The sequence below is a fragment of the Liolophura sinensis genome, chromosome 13 (genome assembly GCF_032854445.1).
Source record: "Liolophura sinensis isolate JHLJ2023 chromosome 13, CUHK_Ljap_v2, whole genome shotgun sequence".
Classification (NCBI taxonomy): Eukaryota; Metazoa; Mollusca; class Polyplacophora; order Chitonida; family Chitonidae; genus Liolophura; species Liolophura sinensis.
The window spans coordinates 262050-283148 of record NC_088307.1 but is presented as its reverse complement, the minus strand read 5'-3'; the positions used below and the strand labels follow the sequence as shown (position 1 = coordinate 283148).

At 41.5% G+C, this 21099-nt stretch overlaps 1 protein-coding gene across 1 annotated transcript in view; it reads left to right on the top strand.

The window, feature by feature from the left end:
* The window catches only part of LOC135480353 (synaptotagmin-B-like), a 41819-nt gene extending 22634 nt beyond the window's left edge, over positions 1 to 19185 (top strand). The window contains 5 exon segments of the mRNA XM_064760181.1: positions 7727 to 7928; positions 10120 to 10122; positions 10275 to 10728; positions 17825 to 17938; positions 18884 to 19185. Coding sequence (XP_064616251.1) covers positions 7727 to 7928; positions 10120 to 10122; positions 10275 to 10728; positions 17825 to 17938; positions 18884 to 19185 — 1075 coding nt within the window.
* The last annotated feature ends 1914 nt before the right edge of the window (positions 19186 to 21099 follow it).

The following is a 21099-nucleotide window of genomic DNA, read 5'->3' as shown; positions in this document are numbered from 1 at the left end:
GTATACTTTCTCAACGGCTGCAGGCTTCACATGGTGTAAAGTTGAGCGCTACCGATCTGGGATTCCAGCCCTAGACATAAACCATAAACAAACGACTGGCGCTATCAGACACGCCATCGAGATGAGTTGCCATCGTCGATCTTGCATGTGGTAATAACAAGTCGTAGTAGCTTGTAAATGGACTTGTTATCACTCTGATACGTGAGTGTGTTGTATTATTCTATCTGTCTGATCGCCTCAAATGTCAGGCCAGTAATGACTACCCAATAGAAGCCTGCCTGGAATGCCGCAAGGGTTACTCCGCCCATCCGCCTGTCACACCCTTACACAAGGATATCTATTTCTATCCGTGCCATTTTAAGGCTTATTTAGTAAATGTCTTTTGTGCGCTGCCTTCGTCAAATATTACTGATGATGATGAGTAACAAGTGGCCTCTTGTTTGCTTCTTACCCCACTTATATGCCTCAATGCGTTGTGGATTAAGAAAGTGACGTCATTGCCCTCTTAGTCTGTCCAGTATTTGTTATGTATGCTGATTCCTGGAAGGTAACCGATGTCGGTGCAGAATTGTTAAAGCATATGCCGAATTCAATTATTCGCCAAATCTGGATGTTACTGGATGAACAAGAATACAAACAATGTTAAATTACCCATGATTTGATGACTGATTGATGAAGTCAAATTGTGTCTTGAAAAAAACCGATGGTCTTTTTTAATTGTAACCTATAATCCCCCCAATCCCAGCAGATAACGTGATATATATGCTATGGTGGTGAATCGACTGTGACCTCCAAGGCCACACACAAGGCATGAGTGTTGTCCACCGGCTATTGCGACTGACTCGAGGAAGACAAATTGGCGGAACTAACATCTCGTGTCTTGGGCGACTGAAACATACGTGAATCAACCATGAAAGCCCGTCCCCTCTGTTTTTGAAACATACTCAAATTAATATAAATGGAACGGCCTGGTTATTAGCGTGCCAATTCAGTGCAAGAACTCAAAAGCCTCTCACCAATGCAGGCGCTGTGAGTTTAAGTCCAGCTCATTCTGGCTTCCTCTCTTGTCGTACGTGGGAATCCTTTTAAACAACCTGCGGATGGTCGTGAGTTTCCGCCGGGCTCTGTCCGGTTTCCTCCCTGATGCTGGTTTTCGTCGTGTATAGGAAGTATTTCTGCATACGGCGTAAAGCATCACAGAATTAAATAAAATAAATAAAGTAAATGGAACAAACTGGTACTACACCTTTAAATTCCGCTAATCAGTTCCTCATAGAGTCATCAGTTGAGACAGCATTTTCTCTCGAGTAGATGTTGTCGTTAAAGCTATGGTGTCTACTCTAACATTAATGCGACTAACGATTAGATATTTATTCTTTTTGGTACGATTTGGTCCGCATGCGTGGGAAATCCTATGACCCTCGTGCTCGCCCTAAGAAAGCTGAGTAGATGACACTTTACTGAAATAAGAGAATGAATAATGTCATAGGGGTGATCGTGGTAAGGGCCGGACTGTAAGTTATTGGAGTGGTTGAGAGATTGGTCATGCCGGGAACTGCCGCTGGGCACGTGTCACCGTGAACGTATTGTCCCCAACAAAGACAGCGAGGTAATATCCAGCCTGCCATTGTCCACGGAAGCGGAAGTACGGTTAACTGGTACCACGAGTTCTCGAAATTCTCTCGTGCAGAACTGTCCTCGGAATACACAAACTGTCTACAACTGCTGAGTTCGAAGCTATCCTGTACCACATGTGGTAAAAATGTAATTCTAAGGTTATATGAATAGCTTATTCTGGGAGGCATAATTGAGCCACAAGAAACACAACAGTGCACGTTCCAACTGTAGGCAGATTTATGCTTTAGTGTAACATATCATAGGACCTCTTGCAACGTGAAGAGACTTCACTCCCAGAGATACTTCGAAGGAATGATCCGAGAGTACCTCTGGTATGCGGTTAGTTGTTCTATAATCTATTGGTGAAGCCAATAAAACACGCCAGTTAAATATGTTCACAACTAATGATGGCGCCAACCAATATCCCTTCCCATCAGATCTACATAATGTTGATTATTTACACAGATCTTGTCTTACTAGTGATGTGTGAAATGACTAGCGTTCACGGTACGTAACACAAGGTTATTGTACCATTTGCTGTCACCTAACACATGTAAGTACCTGCTACAATGTAATTGTACGATACGCTGTCACCTTACACGTGTAGGTGGTACCTGCTACAGTGTAATTGTACGATACGCTGTCACCTAACACATGTAGGTAACTTAACCCAGCGTAATTGTACGATTTGCTGTCACCAAACACATGTAGGTACTTGGTACAATGTAACTGTATGACACACTGTCACCTAACACCTGTAGGTAGCTGCCACGATGTAAATGGACGATGCCCTGTCACCTAACAGATGTAGGTAACTTAACCCAACGTAATTCTACGATATGCTGTCACCTAACACGTGTAGGTACCTACCACAAAGTAATTGTACGATATGCTATCAACTAACACATGTAGGTAATTGTACAATATGCTGTCACCGAACATGTGTAGCTATTTGCCACAAAGTAATAGTACGATACGCTGTCACCTAACACATGTAGGTGCCTGTCATGATGTAATTGTACCATATGCTGTCACCCAACAGGCGCAGGTGTCTGGCCCAAATGTAGTTGTACGATATGCTGTCACCTAACACATGTAGGTGCTTGTCACGGTGTAACTGGACGATAAGTACCTGCCAAAATGCAGTTGTAAGATACGCTGACACCTAACACGTGTAAGTACCTGCCACAATGTAAGTTTACAATACGCTGTCACTTAATACGTGTAGAGTACTTGTCGCAATGTAGATGTACGATACGCTGTCAATTAACACGTGTATGTACTTGTCGCAATGTAACATGTGTAGGTACCTCGTCCCAGTGTAATTTTACGATAAGCTGAAACCGAACACGTTTAGGTATCCGAATCCAATGTAACTGTACGATATGCTGTCACCTAGCACGTGTATGTACTTTTCGCAATGTAATTGTACGATACGCTGTCACTTAACACGTGTATGTACTGGTCGCAATGTAATTGTACGAGTCGCTATCACTTAACACTTGTATGTACTTTTCGCAATGTAATTGTACGAAACGCTGTCACCTAACACGTGTAAGTACTTGTCGCAATGTAATTGTACGATACGCTGTTACCTAACACGTGTATGTACTTGTTGCAATATAATTGTACGAGTCGCTGTCACTTAAAACGTGTATGTATTTGTCGCAATGTAATTATACGATACGCTGTCACTTAACACATGTGTGTACTTGTCGCAATGTAATTGTACGATACGCTGTCACCTAACACGTGTATGTACTTGTCGCAATGTAATTGTACGATACGCTGTCACTTAAAACGTGTATGTACTTGTCGCAATGTAATTGTACGATACCCTGTCACTTAACACGTGTATGAACTTGTCGCAATGTAATTCTACGATACGCTGTCACCTAACACGTGTATGTACTTGTCGCAATATAATTGTACGATAAGCTGTAACCTAACACACGTAGGTACCTGACCCCAGTGTAACTGTACGGCAAGCTGTCAAATATCATTTATTTTTTTCGATGACGACATTGTAGCATGCATGCAACTAGCATATTTATTTGTTTGTCAGTTAAATTATAGGACGTACTAAAATGCTGGATCCTTGTCGAGGAACGACAAATGCATGAGTCTATTCAGTTACACTTAAGGTGGTCCCGTCAATGCATTTATTATGTACATGTGTGAAACACCCATGACACATCTATCAGCCAAGCTTATAAACACTCTACAATGAACCTTTTACGTGCAAAAAATTAATGGCATTAAGCCATAGGTTGTGCATGGAAAAACAACTATTCAGAAGGCTCCATTTGGATTCGATTTTAATAATTTCATCAGATGGAGACGTACATCAAACTCATACGGCATGCAACTTAAATCGCGGTATACTGTAAATGTCTGTAACATTTAACCCTTTGTAGTTTTTGGCTGATATCTGCATCATTTTGTGTGAATGTCACAGCACGTTGATATTATACACCCACGTTGCATTTGTACAAGTTCCAATCTTTTGTGTACGGGTAACAGTTAGTGTTGTGTGTACGAGTAACAGCTGATGTTGTGAACACGAGTGATAGTGTTGTGTGTATGAGTAACAACCGGCGTTGTGTGTACGGGTAACAGTTAGTGTTGTGTGTACGAGAACCAGTGTTATTAAACCAGTAACAGCTAGTGTTGTCTGTGCGAGAAACGGCTAGTGTTATTTGTACGAGTAATAGCTAGTGCTCTCTGCGCGAGTAACGGCTTGTACTGTTTTTACGATTAACAGCTAGTGCCGTTTGTGCGAGCAATACCTAGTGTTGTCGGTGCGAATAATGGCTGGTGTTCTTTGTACGAGTAACAGTTAATGCTGCTTGTGCGAGTAATTGTTAGTTTTGTTTGATCGAGAAACAGCTAGTGTTGTTTGCACGAGTAACAACTAACGTTGTCTGCACAAGTAACAGAAAATACTGTCTGTACGAGTGACAGTTAGTGGAATGTGTACGAGAATCAATGTGTTGTTAAACGAATAACAGTTAGTTCTGTTTGCAGGAGTAACGGCTAGTGTTGTCTGCACCAGTAAGTGTTAGTGGTCTTTGTACGCGTAACAGCTAGTGTTGGCTGTATAAGTAACAGGCATTGTAACGGTTAGTGCTGTTTGCACGAGTAACAACTGGTGTTGTTTGATCATTTCACAGCTAGTGCTGTTTCTAGGAGTAACAGTTCAAGTAACAGCTAGTGTTGTTTCTAGGAGTAACAGTTCAGGTAACAACTAGTGTTGTTTCTACAAGTACCAGACCTGTTTTACAAGGCAATTGTGTCTGTTTGTACCATCAGTATCATCAATTATGAAAGTAAATATATGCCATGTGCCTTCACAGGTACGAAGAATGTTTCAGTTGAAAGGGTGTTTGTACAAGCACGAACAATTGCGAAATGTGTTTCAACAAGCATTAGTTTTTTTCACAAGTATAAATTGTGATATTACCGGTACCAAGTAACAGGGTTAGGCCTATATTAGCTCTGAGATCGTTTGGCCATGTTCTCAGGTTAGCTTTCTCATTAACCTCGCTGAATCGTTACATTCACTAACGTGGAACTCGTTGCTGTCCTCAAAGCAACAAGGTTGTTCGCCACAAAAAGCTGTGCCGCGTGATTCTTAGGTTCTTCTGAATTCCTATGGCCTCATTATGTGGGAGTAACAAAGACCATAACACTGCAAATAACACAAATGCAACCGACGCACCAACTTGAACACGATCAGAACTTTCGAATAACGCGGCTGCGTTGCGATGTTGGCCTCGGCTGCTCTTCCCAAAATTATGATCATCTCTCTTTTTCCACAATAGTTCATTATAGTTCCTTTCTGTACCATATTAACCCACATATTAAAGTTAAGGCTCAAACAATTTGTCAGTCGCCATTTAGATGATATCCATTTCAATGCTTTCAATGAAGCCATTCCATCGGCATCTTTTTCCGAATGATACCGAGTGCGGCCGACCCAAGTTAAACATGGCGGTTAACAAAGCGATCTGCCGATGTATAATCTACATTTGTGTTAATTGTGACGTTATGGTCTATATTATTCACGCATAACTTGGTGATATGAGGTAAAAAGTACTGAAGCGTTACAGGAAACACGTTTTCGTATCTATAGCCCACACATGTGGGACAGCACAAGTGAAAGGATCGAGTTTCAAGTTAGTGAATGGAAGAGTATAGATCTGTATTCCAAAAAGCTAAGTTGAGAAGAATAAAACCGTTCTCAGATCTAGGCGTGCATGTGTAAGTTTCGGTGCGATGGACGTTTGTACAAGAGCAAAGTCTCACTGGAAACGCACTATAAGGCGTTTTAAAGCACGTATTGTGCGTTCACAAGTATGGATGGTGTTTTTACAAGTACGGATGCTATTTCGTAAGAAAGATTGCTTTTTACAAATACGTGCCGTGTTGTTGTACAAGTTCTTGGTCTATTTGAACAAGTCGGAGAGGTAATGTGAGGATAGCATACAGTGATTTGTGTCTAACCATAAGAGAGTTCACTGGGCGGTCTGTTACCTAGGCTTGGTCTGAAGATGGGCTGGTTAAACATAGCCTCCGGCATGGGCTGGAAATTCACCGGAAGCTTGTGGAATTGATTGATGCGTCCTTCGCGCCCAGGCCACTTTATGGAGCATCCAATTTGTCCCTTGTTGATGCCACCGATGGGCCGTCTTGTCTCTTGCTCACACTGATAGCACGGTATCTTGAACATGTGGAAAAATGAGAACCAAATCCGCTGGCTATCCCATTAATTAAATATAATTTAATTGAGCAATAAATAACCATGTCCCAAGCTGAGTATTATCAGAACCCTCCAAGACGCTAGCTTATTTCCACCATGTCACCAGGAATTATTACTCTTCACCGGCTCCGCCCTATACCAATAATGTTTGAAAATTCGGCCCGATTCTGTGCACAAGCGCCTGCATGGTTTCTCTGCGTATTGTTATGGTCAGGTCTGTTTTATGACAGGGAACTTGTAAAACAGCTAATTGACCACGTTTATCTCCCCGATGTGTACACCTTGGACGTCAGACAGACTACCCCGCCTGATAACGTGTTAAATCATATCTTGTGCTTCTCGGTCAGTTTTCCCATCACTTCTGATTCCGAGCGAGTCGCCTCGCCTTTCTCGTTTGAGAAAACAGATGCTCAGACGCTGCAGCACTGGTAAGAAGCAATCAGAGTGCATCCACCAGGCTTTAATATCACTTTGGCTGTGTTGTGATTTGCAGTCCTTCTCGTACCGTCCTCGATTTGTGGATTGAAGCTCTTTTCGCACCATCCTCAATCTGTGGAGTATAGCTCTTCTACCGCTCTGGATTTGTGGATTGTAGTTCTTCTCGTATTGTCTTCGATTTGTGCATTGTAGTCCTTTTCGTAGCGTGCTCGATCTATGGTTTGTAGTTCTTCCGGTACCGTGCATGACTGTGTTGATTGTGATCTGGGCCTGATCGAGGTGGTTAATCCCGAATAACGCAGGCGAAACGTTTTGCCGTTAATACTTTTATTGCACTGATTTTTTGAAAGAGAGCCAGTGAAGTTGTCGTCCTGTTTGCCATATAGTTTTAATATGTCAGGAACCTGAACTTTGTTTTTATAGCTGTTGCATGGCATACTATATGGTTTGGTATTTAGTATTATTAAATGTATTTATTTATTGGATTGGTGTTTTACGCCGTGCTCAAGAATAGTTCACTTATACGACGGGGGCCAGCATTACTACATGTACATTCGGTAAATGTATTTGATGTCAGTAGGACGCCGACAGTGCAAATGCTTTCCTGGTATAGATGATTATTCTTATTTCGTATTCATGAGCTCCAGTTATAATTCGCAGTTTTGTGGACGAGTATATCTAGGTCATGTAAATACTACCTAAATGTAGTTCGTTTTATACACTTAGATATGTAAAATACTAAGATGTGGCAAAAAGTGTCACTGGTGGGCATAGTATAGAGTTCATGTTCATTGGCATGAAGGCTTCATACTAACTAACCATCAGTTTACAGCATACCAGAGTAATCATATTGTCAATTGTCATCTAAGTGAGAATAGTTGTACCTTATTATGTTGCAGAAGGCCAGAGCTCTGGTGCTCTAACACCAGCCTCTATGTCCGGCCTCCGGGAGTTGACCTTCACCTTCCCCACGGAGAAGTTTGGGGGCTCCCTTGGGGCGGGCATGGACCTACCGTCCCCTGTACCCCCGGCTCAGCTGCAGAGAAGACGAGCCTCCATGCACGACGCAATCGACCACACCAAGATCGATGCCAAACTATACTCCAAAATTGTAAGTGAGCCGCAGGATACACCCTTAAAACAGGTTTATTATTAAAGATTGGACTAAACAGTAGGTATATTTTTATACCTTGATACATCTCCCACAGCCTAGATTGCTGTGGTGTACAAAAAAAGATAGATAGATAGATAGATATACTTTACTTATCGTTGGATTACAAAACAAATAAACATTAGCGGGCACTGGATCTATTATCACCTACCTAACAGATAAGGAAACAAAGACATATTTATCAACATAACAGAAAACAGTACGTTAAGAAGAAAATAGACCTGTTTGACACCTGAACATACATAAATAAACATACGGTCGGTCAATAGCCTGCGGATGGTTGTGGGTTTGCCCCGGGCTCAGCCTAGTTTCCTCCCACCCCAATTCTGGCCGCTGTCGTTGAGTGAAATATTGTTGAGTAGGGGGTAAAGTACCAATCAAATAAATAAATAAATATACAAATAACAAAAGATTCAAAATAAATATCAAGGATAGTTGCTTTGCCTAGTTAAAAATTATTTAATTAACCAAAAAATCCTTAATGAATGCACGCGGCATAAAATTCATGTATATAAATCTAAACATCACAAACATATCCAGTTGTATCTGTTTGCCAAGAGATCTGATACGACGAGCTTCGGTCATTGTGAATGAGTCGTAGGTCTCGTTCTTGAATATTTTCCAACTAATCATTATCGGTCTTCCTAGAATTATGCCAGATAAGACAGCAGTAAGTGAAATTAAAATGAATGAAAGCCATCAAGAGTAACATTTTAACTTTGGTATTGAGAAAGCGTGACAGCCGCTTTAAAGCGTTTAAGCGTCGTCCTGCGTTTAGGCATATCGCCTCAATTTCTGAACATAAAGTCTAGTTGTGGTCAACAGCTACAGCTAGAATTTAGCTGTGTTCTCGGAGTACAGTATTATGTTATCATCAATGTGTACCTGATGGTCATTGTCAGTGACGTTGGCAAATAACATGAAATGAAAATTGTTGGGATTTGCTTTCACATAGTTAGACGTAAACGAAGGGCCTGGTATGGCAAGGCGGGGAATCGGCCCCAGTGCTAGAAACGTTGCACCTCACGCAGCGAAACTGTCTATAGGTGTGACACCTTCTGACATTCTCGTAACGTTGCTTTTTAAAAGTTCTCTTTTACTCTGTGGCAATCATACAACTTATAAAGCTCCAAACATACACTACAGAGATGGATAGGTCATAAAACCGAAAATTGTAGCCCACTCCAGTCACACTGAAAAATATTTTTTTAATGCATTAGACACTGTAGAGTTGTGATAATCACTGCACCACAAATGTAACAAATCTTGAGCACACCGTTAAGCACTGATCACTTAAATAAATATATAGCAAATGTAACTTTCCGGCTTATACTTCCGCTAGGCATGACAGATTAATGTTAATGATAAACTGGTGGACCACATTTTTTCGGTTTATTTTGATCTTCATGTAAATTAAAACCACATTACCTCGGTTGAACTAAAAGTTGATGTTTTTGATCGAGAGTGCATTTTGGGTGGGTTATTTCTAAGCAACCATCTCTTTTATGACTATGTAATATTTTGGGTGCTTCGACCGAGATTAATAGGCCTACTTATAATTTGGAAATTTACAGAATTGTGCCAGGATTTTGAAATTTCAACGAGTTTGATTCTCCACCTTACAGTACCAGGTCCTTTATATTATTCCGCACGTGGGGTTCTTGATTACAACAGACCTCTGTCTTACTTACATTTTTTAACAAATGGAAAAAGATCGTTAATGAAGATATTGAATAATACAGTCCTCGAGAATGGGGCCTCTTTTACGAATACAAGGAAATATTATTTCTGGAATTCGTGGGTTGGGCAGTCACTTACCCACGGTCACATTGATAAATCGCTCATGCGCTCTTCTCCATGATGTGATGTGCTTTGCGCAGTATTCAAGCTTCCGTGATGTGCTGCATCCCAGGTTCAGGTCGAGTGTCATATCCGGTATGACTCACTCCGGTATATTAGAAATAGCAAATGGCAATGGCTAGGGTTTTCTGTTGAGCTCCTGTATACTAGGGATAGTATATGGTTTTCTTTTCAGCTCCGATTAAGTCCTTGTGTTCTACTCCCATGTACGTGGATAGGGATAGCAAATGTGTGGTATAGGGTAAATATTGTGCTCCTAGTAAGGCAAAAGCATGTCAGGCAAATCTTTGAATGCCTTGTTCCTTTTTCGTATATCAGTCGTCACAAATGATGTGTTCCGCTTTCTCCGATGATTTTGTTCACTCTCCTTCCAATTGAGTTGTGATTTTTAGATATAAATTCGATCCGTTTTTGTTTGTTTTCCAGCAATCATTTCGCCAACAATCCGTCTGCAGCATTCAAGAAGAAAATCTGGGAGCTATCAACTTTTCGCTGGAATACAACAAGGAGACTGCCCTTCTAACTGTTCGCCTAATACAGGCACGTGAGCTCGTGCCGCGGGAGTATGGGGGCAGTGTGGACCCTTACTGTAAAGTTTGTCTCCAACCATACGCCAAAACACAGCTACAAAGTAAAATTCACAAAGAGACTGAAAACCCTGAATTTGAAGAGGAATTCATATTTGAGGTGTCCAACTCTGAACTCTCGTCTACAGTTTTAGAAATTTTGCTATTCCATTACGACCAGTATTCTCAGGACGAGTGCATTGGTCAAGTTCACTTTTCACTGGAGTACGTGGACCTGAGCGAGAAAGTCATACTGTGGAAAGGTATATCGCCGTACGAAAAACAAAAACAGGTCAGTAAAAAGTGAAAGTTTGGTGTCCTATACAGAATCAAGATAACTTCGAGTGAACTCAATGTGTTATATTCTGAACTCACCAAGTGTAAATCAGTGAAATCCCCCACAGCATGGCGGGAATATAGCCTGGTGATTGGCCTTGTCCATTCATTCAATCCATTCAAAATGTTCATGTGAGCTAACAAGTTGTTTAATTTTAAGAAGTGACAGTCAAGATCCCTTCATTTGATTGGTTGTCATAATAAGGTCCGATTTCCTCCACACATAAAACTGACGGTCCTCACATATGTATAAATAAAATAAATTATCATGTACGACGAATAAAAGCAATTAATACAGAAACGAAACGGTCGATTTCGGCTTGAAAATTAGAAATCAGTTTCCTTAGCTGAAAAGGAAATTCATTTAGCAGCGTACAAATGTTGTCTATGTTTGTTTGATACAGGAGTTCATTGTAAAACAGAAAGACCCTAGTTTATTTCAGGAAGAAATTAGCCCACTCCTAGGATTATGCTACTTCAAATATTCACCAATGATCTTCAGCTGTCTAATAGACCCAAAGAGCAACTGTCCTCTAATCAGTTGTTTAACAGACTTAACTAACGATTAGCCCATGATAAGCTGTCTTATGAACACATATAACGAGTAGCCAATGATCAGCTGTCCAATGGGCCCAAAGAACGAGTAACCAGTGATCAGCTGTCTGTTGGGCCCGAAGAACGAGTAGCCTCTAATCAGCTGTCTTATATACCTAAAGAACAATTAACTAGCTTCTAATTACTTGTTTAATAGACTTAAAGAACGATTAGCCCGTGACCAGCTGTCTAATGGGCCCAAAGAACGAGTAGCCCTGACCAACTGTCTAATGGGCCAAAAGAACGAGTAGCCCTAACCAACTGTAATGGGCCCAAAGAACGAGTAGCCCTGACCAACTGTCTAATGGGCCCAAAGAACGAGTAGCCCTAACCAACTGTCTAATGGGCCCAAAGAACGAGTAGCCCTGACCAACTGTCTAATGGGCCCAAAGAACGAGTAGCCCTGACCAACTGTCTAATGGGCCCAAAGCACGAGTAGCCCTGACCAACTGTCTAATGGGCCCAAAGAACGAGTAGCCGTGACCAATTGTCTAATGGGACCAAAGAACGAGTAGCCCTGACCAACTGTCTAATGGGCCCAAAGAACGATAACCCTCCTATAAGCGCTCTAATGGGCCCAAAGAACAGCTAGTCCCTAATCCGCCTCTTGCAATATCCAAGCTCTGCTTCGTGACTCACGCTTACGGGGTTTACCAGGTATCCGAATGTTGCATTAGCTAGTATCTGTGACTTGACCTCACTATGATCTTTAGGTTTCCAGAGGGGTCCATTATCTCAGTTCTGTGACTTGACCTCAAGGAATGATCAGGTACATATAGATCTGTGACTTGACCTCACGAGGTTTGTCAGACATTCCGCGGGATGCAAGATTCCATTTCTGTGACAGGACCTCCATTTCTGATCACCAATCAAATACAAATAGATCTAGCAATGGATGATTAATAGCACATCAGCTATGGGCTTTTGAGGCATTGACTGCATGCCGGTGCAAAGGTTGTGTCGATGTACCGCAATATAAGGAAGCACGAGTGGTCTGTCATACTTTTCTTGGTCGTCAAGCAGTGTCTGTAGTGCCCATGACTGGTTTGTGAAAGACTCAAGATACCAAGAGACATAAAATGTCTTTCCAGAATTTGGTTTGGTTTCGAAGAAAACATAGCCAAGAACAAAGAATTTATGAGAAACAGAAAATTCCAGGATTGCACACAATAGTAATGGTGCGAATCGTTCTGTGCTATTTGACCTGTTGGAAGGTTGGTGTTTTAGACTGGCGCCATCCGTTTCTTCTTAATGGAAAATGTGACTCACAGACTGTTGAGAAAAAATGTTCATTTAAATTCCATTAAACCGTAATGTGGGTTGCATGTGGTCGGGTATTTAGTGTGTTATCCAAAGTGGGATTCGTCCAAAGTGAGCAAAAAGGCTTCGCAAAAAACTTCTTCCAAATGCAGCTTACAGTGACGTAAAGAATAACTCCAGGTTTGCTTAATGTATTTTTATATTGACCGATCACATTTTGGAAGAGGGTTTATCCACACTTGTCTCTATGTCGCGCACTAACCACTTGGCCACAAATGCCCTAGTCTAATACCAATAAAGCCCTTGGTTGCGGTCACTTAAAATCCGATAATAATATCACGGACACAGGATTTCACGGTTAAAATACGAAAGGTGTGTAGCTGTTGGGGTACGGTTTGCAATGACACAAAAAGGGGTGAGGTGATGCAATCTGTCAGCATGGAACTGATGCACCGTACATGGCAATAATATCCACATAAACATCGCTAAAACGAAGCCAAGGAGGGAGCTTTGTTCTGCAGATTTATTTGGTAGAACAAGCATCATGTATGAAAACATTTGTGTACCATGCACTAAAACCTCCCGAATGCTTACCCGCCATTGTTAAAAATGCGTGCTCACGCCTGCGCATCGCGCTGGCATTGTTGAGGCATTGTCCTCAAGCCCTGGACCGTTATATCCACCTTTCATATTAAGCGTCGTTTATGAGAATCATTTCTGCGTCTGAGCAAACTTTGTCCAGCTAAGAAATGCCAGACGACAAAGTAAATAGTGATCGATTGGTTTTATCCCGAGGGGGAGGGGCGTGATCCGTTGTCATCGCAGAGACTAATAAATGACACTGACCAGCCATGAGTAATGTGAATAGCACCACTAAACGTGAATTTGCTGTTCTCGTGCGATTCGGCGCAATCTCGATAAATGCCAGTAAATTGTTCGGAACAAGCCACTAACCCAGACGACATTTACCCCTTTGAAGGCAGCGTAAAATACTCGGGAATTAATTGCGCTCACCCTTGAATAAATACTGACTGATTGGAGACATCGCCCTGAGTTATGCTTACATCACCACGGCATAAGCTATTGTAGCAACACAAAGTATGTTCGTGTGTGTTGTGTTCATGTTGTACAAGACCAGTTTCATATAGGGGGTGTTTCTGTGGTTCTTATTCAATATAGCTTCATGTAGGAGGTGCGTTTGTTGAGCTGACAGAATATAGTTTCATGTAGGAGATTTGTCTTTTGTGCTGACACAATATAGGTTAATGTAGGAGATGTGTCTGTTGTGATTAGATTCATGTAGGAGATGTGTTTGTTGTGATTAGGTTCATGTAGGAGATGTGTCTGTTGTGATTAGGTTCATGTAGGAGATGTGTCTGTTGTGATTAGATTCATGTAGGAGATGTGCCTGTTGTGATTAGATTCATGTAGGAGATGTGTTTGTTGTGATTAGGTTCATGTAGAAGATGTGCCTGTTGTGATTAGGTTCATGTAGGAGATGTGTCTGTTGTGATTAGATTCATGTAGGAGATGTGTCTGTTGTGATTAGATTCATGTAGGAGATGTGTCTGTTGTGATTAGATTCATGTAGGAGATGTGTCTGTTGTGATTAGGTTCATGTAGGAGATGTGCCCTGTTGTGATTAGATTCATGTAGGAGATGTGTCTGTTGTGATTAGATTCATGTAGGAGATGTGTCTGTTGTGATTAGGTTCATGTAGGAGATGTGTCTGTTGTGATTAGATTCATGTAGGAGATGTGTCTGTTGTGATTAGGTTCATGTAGGAGATGTGCCTGTTGTGATTAGATTCATGTAGGAGATGTGTCTGTTGTGATTAGATTCATGTAGGAGATGTGTCTGTTGTGATTAGGTTCATGTAGGAGATGTGCCTGTTGTGATTAGATTCATGTAGGAGATGTGTCTGTTGTGATTAGATTCATGTAGGAGATGTGTCTGTTGTGATTAGATTCATGTAGGAGATGTGTCTGTTTAGCTGACACAATATAGGTTCATGTAGGAGACGTGTGTGTTGTGCTGACACAGTATAGGTTCATGTAGGAGATGTGTCTGTTGTGATGAGGTTCAAGTAGGAGATGTGCCCATTGTGATAAGGTTCAAGTAAGAGATGTGTCTGTTGTGCTGACACAAGATAGGCTCATGTAGGAGAAGTGTTTGTTGTGCTGATTCAACATAGGTTTATGTAGGAGATGTGGCTTTTGTGCAGATTCAACACAGGTTTGTGTAGGAGATGTGGCTTTTGTGTTGTACAATATGGGTTCATGTAGGAAAAGTTGTGGTTCTGTGGTTCTGGTGCAATATAAGTAAATTAATATATTGTGCTAACACAATGCTTCTGTTGTGCTGACACAATATAGGTGCATGTGGGATATGTGTCCATTGTGCTGACACAATATAGGTGCATGTAGGAGACGTGTGTGTTGTGCTGACACAGTATAGGTTCATGTAGGAGATGTGTCTGTTGTGATGAGGTTCAAGTAGGAGATGTGCCCATTGTGATAAGGTTCAAGTAAGAGGATGTGTCTGTTGTGCTGACACAAGATAGGCTCATGTAGGAGAAGTGTTTGTTGTGCTGATTCAACATAGGTTTATGTAGGAGATGTGGCTTTTGTGCAGATTCAACATAGGTTTGTGTAGGAGATGTGGCTTTTGTGTTGTACAATATGGGTTCATGTAGAAAAGTTGTGGTTCTGTGGTTCTGGTGCAATATAAGTAAATTAATATATTGTGCTAACACAATGCTTCTGTTGTGCTGACACAATATAGGTGCATGTGGGATATGTGTCCATTGTGCTGACACAATATAGGTGCATGTGCCTTTTGTGCTGGTACAAGACAGGTTTTTGTGGTGTGTCCACACAAGATAGGTCCATGCAGGAGATGTTTCTGTTGCGCTGACACAATATAAGCTCATGTAAGAGATTATCTGTTGTAATTAGGTTCATGTAGGAGATGTGTCTGTTGTGATTAGGTTCATATAGGAGACGTCTCTTGTAATTAGGTTCATGCAGGAGATGTGTCTGTTGTGATTAGGTTCGGAGATGTGTCTGTTGTGATTAGGTTCATGTAGGAGATGTGTCTGCTGTGATTAGGTTCATGTAGGAGATGTGTCTGCTGTGATTAGGCTCATGTAAGAGATGTGTCTGTTGTGCTGACACAATATAGTTTCATGTATGAGACGTGTCTGCTGTGCTGACACAGCATAGGTTCATGTAGGAGATGTGTCTGTTGTGATTAGGTTCATGTAGGGGATGTGTCTGTTTTGCTGACACAATATAGATTTATGCTCTTGGCGCTTTTCTTTTACTGAAACAACATAAGCTCGTGTACGGGATGTTTCTGTCGAGCTGATACAATATGGGTTATTATAAACTAAAACCATTGTCCATCACATACGAAAACTTCCTGTTGTTTGTCTTGAGAACAAATGTCTATTATAGCGGAGACTTGTGGACGTTGTGATATGATACGCCAGATGAGCATCCCTGTCGAGCTTGTTCCTGAGGGATGCACCTCTGCTCAAACTGGAGCAGTCCCGGCGCATGATAATCGATGACGGAAAGGTCCCATTAGCCCTGGATAAAAACTGGAAATGAACATTCATTTCTGGGTGAATAAAATTACTGTGTACATAGACAAGAAAATGCCCCGCTTGATAGCTTTTGAGATGAGAGTCTAGAATTAGGTTACTCTCACTTAGTTGAGACATGGAAATCGAGGGCAAGCATTTGACAAAGACGCCTTTGAGTGGCGTGCTAGAAAACCGGGTGCGTAGACCTCGGTCCGTCTATCGATTACCTCACCTTACAAGTTCTTGTGATCAGTGACGCTTGGGGAAAAACGCTGACTGCCCGCCTAACGCGACTGACGCCTTCGTTGACATGTAGCAAACAGCTGCGGCGGTACGGCCATAGGCCTGCACAAGATTCATCCGCTGCTATGACGCCTAGAAGACAATGAAGTTTCTGACCTAAATGATTTCCTAAATAATGACTGTTAGATGACAAAATGGTTTTGGCAGTTAGAGGTAGGTTTTGGTGTGAGATATTTCAACTCCCTCCTAAATAAGTTCTAGGTACCTCATACACCTCTCTACTAATTTGTCCTCCAGGAGTTACTGTTAAGACCTAACAGATATAGCAGAATGTTGATTTTGTACCCAGCAAATTTTACATGATGTTAGCTCTTTTCAACAGTATTGAACGACAATATTGTCTTTGTGCTGGACAACCATGTCATGTGCTTGATGACGGATTAAACGCTGTGGCATTTACGTAAGTTGTCTATGGACAGAATGTGGTGAGGATTGTGTGCCAACTTACACACCATATGACTTACAGATCATCTGACTTACAGACCATCTGACTTACAGGCCATCTGAATTATAGGCCACCTGACTTACAGGCCGTCTGACTTGCAGGCCGTCTGACTTATAGGCCAGCTGACTTACAGACCACTTGACTTACAGGACGTTTGACTCACAGACCATCTGATTTACAGACCGTTTGAATTACAGACCATGTGACTTACAGACCATCTGACTTACAGGCCATCTGAATTATAGGCCACCTGAATTATAGGCCACCTGACTTACAGCCCGTCTGACTTGCAGGCTGTCTGACTTATAGGCCAGCTGACGTACAGACCACTTGACTTACAGGACGTTTGACTTACAGACCATCTGATTTATAGACCGTTTGAATTACAGACCATGCGACTTACAGGCCGTCTGACTTACGCAGCATCTGAATTACAGACGGTCTGGCTTACAGACCATCTAACTTACACACCATCTGACTTACAGGCCTTCAAACTTACACACAAACTGACTTGCAGGTCGTCTGACTTTTAGACCATTTGGCCTACAGGCCGTCTGACTTATAGACCATCTGACCTACAGACCGTCCGACTTATAGCCCATCTGACTTACACACCATCTCATTGACAGAACATCTGACATACAGGCCATCAAACTTACACACCATCTTACTTACAGACCGTCTGACTTATAGACCATCTGACTTATAAACCATCAGATTTACAAGTCTTTGACTTAAATACTGTCTGACATATAGGCCATCTGACCTACAGACCGCCTGACTTATAGACCATCTGACTTACAGACCGTTTTGTCAGTGCTTAGTCCTTTCTTTCCCTCGAATTGCAATGTGTTTGGTTTATTTTTCTCTGTATAGAAAATAGACAAAGGGGATCTGATGTTTTCCATGAGTTACCTGAGCAGTGCGGAGAGACTGACTGTGGTGGTGGCTAAAGCCAGGAACCTGCGACATGTTGAAGACGGCAAGATTACAATGGGTGAGTTATCGGGACGTGCCAATAAAACCTTGGCTCTCATTGTCACTTCGATGCTATGCAATACCGAAACCAAAACTGAGACTTACTCCTCTTTGTTGTATTAAATATATTCTAATGCATGAGGATGTTTCTGTTCTGCGCTAAGTAACAGATACAAGGAAGACACCTTGTGGACGCGCGGATAAACACATGCATGTATGTATAAACACGTCCATGTATAGACATTTCTAATGGCTTGAACTTGAGTTCTTATAGAAATGCCGAAACCATTTGTTTCCCGTCGTTTGAATGTGAACGTAATATTCTAGTGATTATTTTTTTTAACTCAAAGAAAAGACAAATATGAATATATGTATCAGATAAAAGACATTTAAAACTGCAATTGTTTAACCCAGTAAAATGCATTTGAATATTTTCTGTGGTGGCTTATTCTGACCATACTGGGACCAGTGACGTCACATAAGGTCTTTGGTACTTAACATACATTAGACTGCTACATTTCATCATTCAGAATGCATATAGATCAATGAATGCATTCGCCGATTTGGCCTTGAAACGAATTATTCCAGGCAAAATGTATAGATGTGACGTGAATGATTTCTGTTGGGTCACAACATAACACTGTAGAATCTGATCTTTAACACAATTTTACTGGGTTAGAAAATTTCTAAACAAAATAAATCCATCTGTTTTCCTGACCAGTTTATAATGGTCTTTTAATGATATATACTCTGTTGCCTTTAACGTCACGAATTCTAAATCTACATTCAGTTCTGCACTTCCGGCTTAAGAACTTTGTCTATTTGTACTAAAAGAAACGTATGGTTTAACAAAAGTCGTTTGCAAAAATATTCCGTAGCTGGTAATTTGCACATGAAATTCATGTGATCAGACCTATAAGCGTGTTCGTAAATGAATCCCATTTTGATTGTACCGTGTTGTCAGATCCATACGTGAAAGTGGCTCTGATGTATGCTGGTAAAAGGCTGAAGAAGAAGAAGACCTCAGTGAAGCATAACACGGCCAATCCGGTGTGGAACGAGGCACTTGTCTTTAGCTTGGGCAAGGAATTCCTGAAGAATATATACCTAGAGTTCACAGTACTGCACGATAATAAAATTGGAACGGATGAACTCTTAGGAAAACTGAGGATTGGAGCGGATTCCGCCAGTGACGAACTAGCTCAGTGGAACGAAATGGTGGCTGGAGGAAACACTGTAGCCAGGTGGTTCAACTTACAGAGCTAGATTTAAACCATGCTTTCGTACTCCATTGCAAGGTGCAAGGATTCTCCAGATGTTGTTCATATTGCAAGAAGCATTTTAGCAGAACTTTACATGGAAATAATGGTGTGGTTAGGGTGATGTTTTGAGTTTGAGGGATGTACTAAGCATATCTTGTGGGGCGTATAAGTCGGTGAAAACACTGGGTTTATGATGTACTGGCACATAGAGACGTCGGTCCGCCAAAACAATGTCGGTCTCATTTCTAAGCAAAATCACACCGTTTTCTGCTATTAATGAACATTACCTGTGTACTACCTCGTTGATTTCGAGCATAACTAAAGTTCGCCCGAATGTTCAGGTTTCGAGCATTTTCTCAATTTACACAGAACGAATGTAGAGCTTCGTGGTACTTTCTCTAAGCCTATCGTGCCATTTGGTCGGGGGACGAGGTCTATCGTGTCATTTGGTCGGGGGACCAGGTCTATCGTGTCATTTGGTCGGGGAACCAGGTCTTTCGTGTCATTTGGTCGGAGGACCAGGTCTATCATGTCATTTGGTCGGGGGGCCAGGTCTATCGTGTCATTTGGTCGGGGGACTAGGTCTATCGTGTCATTTGGACGGGGGACCAGGTCTATCGTGTCATTTGGTCGGGGGACCAGGTATTATGGTTTTAAGAAGAGACAGTTATCAATAATAAGGACGGCACTCCTCTCTGAGGCGTTTGGAAGTGTGTTTGACAGATAAAAAAAAATAACAAGAAGATGAAAAAAATGGATACAGTGTGGATGAGAGGAGCCGTTCAACAACATACTCAACGGTTATTGATTCAGCCCACTGTACAAGTTGTGTAAAAGGTATTTGTGTGGTATTTCTCTTCAATAATCAACTCTTACAGCTGGAGTAACCGCACAGTATGAACTCTTCATTTCCATATCAAAAAGCTCAGCCTGCTTTTCTTTACAGCATGGACCGTTTTGTGAAATACAATAAATTTTTCAGATATTGGAAAGTATTGATAGTTTTCAGGCATGGGTCATTTCCTTTGATCAGTTTCATATTAATTTCGATTTTGTCGGAAGACTTGTTGAACCAGTTGATCGTTGTGGGTGGATACTTGTATGTGTACATGGACCCGCTGAACTGACAAGGAATGATCCGAGCTATGTCACTTACTATTCCTATACTTGTTTTCACTAGTAAGGCCATATACGATGGATGAACACCTTTGGGATGGTTGGTTCGTGATAATATCTACTGGGTACCTGTGTTTACAAGTTCCAACTACAACCAACGGACAATGCCAGAAAGCCGATTTAGGGCTACGTCACCTGTTGCGTGTTTGACACTATCAGACCAGTATCTTGACTATTATGATTAGGTGAATAAAAGTGAAGCGTTTTATAGACAATTATCTACCTTACCTAATATCATATATCCATTAACCCCCTCATCCCCCCCTTTAACGTTCAGACACCCCAACCACCCACCGCCCCTGCCCTCACCCTCACCCCCACCATGGTGCTATCCTTACCTTAGGTCTTTTGGTGTTTCATGGACCATCTTTCGTGTAATTAGTTCATTATTTGCAATCATCATTTCATTGCGGAAGCTGATCTAGTTATGTCATTGACCACAGCGTCTTTCCGCGAAAACAGCTCCGATCTTGAGCTAAATGGACTAGACACACAAATCAGACCATACATATCATATTGTTGTATTGACATATGTTGTATTGCACGGGAAAAAAACACTGTTATAGATTGTAAAATTTATCGCCGTGATATAGTGAGTAATGGAGTCCATGGCTTCTTTGATGACTGGTATTGCTTACAGATTTACACTGCTTCTTTTGGAGTCAGTGCATTAGAAATAAATCTGGAAATCTATTGAAAGCAATAAACGACAGTAGGGCTTTTGCCGGTTTTCATGACGTGG